The sequence below is a fragment of the Chaetura pelagica genome, unplaced genomic scaffold, assembly GCF_000747805.2.
Source record: "Chaetura pelagica isolate M959 unplaced genomic scaffold, ChaPel_1.0 scaffold132, whole genome shotgun sequence".
Classification (NCBI taxonomy): Eukaryota; Metazoa; Chordata; class Aves; order Apodiformes; family Apodidae; genus Chaetura; species Chaetura pelagica.
The window spans coordinates 2,777,515-2,779,539 of NW_009952709.1; the positions used below are offsets into that span (position 1 = coordinate 2,777,515).

The 2,025-nt window shown below is 49.1% G+C and overlaps 1 protein-coding gene across 1 annotated transcript in view; it reads left to right on the top strand.

Annotated features, from left to right (window-relative positions):
- The first annotated feature begins 1,227 nt into the window (after positions 1–1,227).
- PAPPA (pregnancy-associated plasma protein A, pappalysin 1) overlaps positions 1,228–2,025 on the top strand; it is a 182,973-nt gene continuing 182,175 nt past the window's right edge. The window contains exon 1 of the mRNA XM_009994319.1: positions 1,228–1,624. Coding sequence (XP_009992621.1) covers positions 1,228–1,624 — 397 coding nt within the window. The remainder of the gene's footprint in view (positions 1,625–2,025) is intronic.

A 2,025-nucleotide genomic window follows, 5' to 3' on the forward strand; every position in this document is an offset into this window, starting at 1 on the left:
TGCAACATTTGGATTAGCTGCACACAACTGCACTGAGGGGGACCACAAAAGGGGGAGCCTGGCTGATTGCATAACTTTCAGAAAATAATAAGAGAAAAAGAAAGACTTAGAGAAACAGAGAGAGAGTGAAAAAGAGAGAAAGAAAGCAAGCAATTAAAAAAAATATATCTGAGACTCAAGTTTCAAGACTCTTTATGTGCTGCAGAGGAGCATAAGGTTTACCAGCAAAGTGCAACGGGGAGTCTGAGAGGAGAAATAGCTTTCTCTTTTGCCAAGAAAAAAAAAAATAGGAATGTGTGTTTTGGACTGGACTGAGAAAGAAAGCTGGGGAGATTGCAAAAAGGGGGGCTGCAGGATTTTTGTTCCATTGATCCATTCATCTTGATTGTCTTCTTTCAAAAATAAATAAGAGGGGGGAAAGTGATAGGGGGAAGGAGGTAGAGAGGAAAAGAAGGGGGGAAAGGAAAACAGCAAAAGTGTTTGAACCTCTGGAGCTATCTGCTCCTTCAAGCTGATTGATTAGTCATGATCCCTGCAGTTTTAATGGGAATCATTCAATTGGGAAGGTGGAGCACCCTAGAGTAGATTAGCATATTCTTGTTTACTCATCTTCTGAGGGGCTTTTTCTCTTTTCTTTCATTTTGTGGAGAAGAAGGGAGGGGGGGAGGCTGGGGGGAAGGAGGGGGTTGTGGCTTATGTTATAAAGGAGGCCAAAAAAATAAATAGATTAGAGCATCTTTTGGGGGGAGGGAAATCAGTGGGTCTGAGTCTTGGAGAAAGCTGGGGGGGTTGTTTTGGTTTTTTTTGTTTTGTGTGTGTGAGAGAGTGTGTGTGTGTGTTTTTTTTAAGAGGAAAAAAATAAAGGGAAGAAAATCCAGCAGAGAAAAGAAGAGAGAGAGGAATTCCAGCTGTGGAGGAATAGAGGAGAAGAAGACAGATAGAGGAGGAAGAACAGAGAAACACATTTCTACCAAGGAGGAGTTTTGATTTATTTTATTTTTATTTGTTTTAAGGGGGAAAAAAAATAAATCTATAAGCAGGAAAAAGAAAGAAAGAAAAAGAAAGAAAGAAAAAAAAAAAAAAAAGAAAAGAAAAAGCAACTGAGAAGGGTTATAAAAAGAGCAAATACCAAGAAGGGTGAACAAGAGAAGAAAGTCAAGGCAAGGAGGAGCCCAAAGCTGGCAGATCGGGAGGATTTGCAGGGGAGAAGGGGGGGGAAGATTGGAAATGCAGCTCTGGAGTTTGCTGCTGCCTCTTGCGCTTCTCTGTTCAGCCCTCGCCAGTGGACCCGAATGTGGGATGGACGAGCGCTCCCGCAGGGCGCGAAGGGACACCAGGCACAGCCGCCAGCTCCGCTACACCGCCCCGGGCACCTGTGCCACCAGGTTAGCCCGGGGAAGGCGCTCCACGGCTGGGCTGGAGCCTGGGCATGTCCCCCGCAGGAGGCAACAGCGGGAGGTAAAGGACGAAGAGGAGTCCCTTACCCCGAGCAGGGCGCTCTATTTCAGTGGCCAAGGTGATCAGCTGCGGCTGAAGGCAGATATTGAGCTGCCCCGAGACGCCTTCACTTTGCAAGTGTGGCTGAAAGCTGAAGGAGGACAGAGATCTCCGGCTGTCATTGCAGGTAGGTAGTTGGTGGTGCCCGTGGCTGCAGCATCCCTTGCACGTTTCGGGAGCCGGCGGAACAGCCAGCGGTAGGGGTGTGTGTGGCTGGGGTGTGTGTGCACACCTCGGAGTGTGTGTGGCTGGGATGTGTGTGCACACCTCTGTGTGTGGCTGGGATGTGTGTGCACACCTTCGCATGTGTGTGTGGCTGGGATGTGTGTGCACACCTCTGTGTGTGTGGCTGGGATGTGTGTGCACACCTCCACGTGTGCGTGTGGCTGGGATGCGTGTGCACACCTCTGTGTGTGTGTGGCTGGGATGTGTGTGCACACCTCTGTGTGTGTGTGGCTGGGGTGTGTGTGCACACCTCTGTGTGTGTGTGTGTGGCTGGGAGGTGGGTGGGAACCTCCCCGGGTGTGT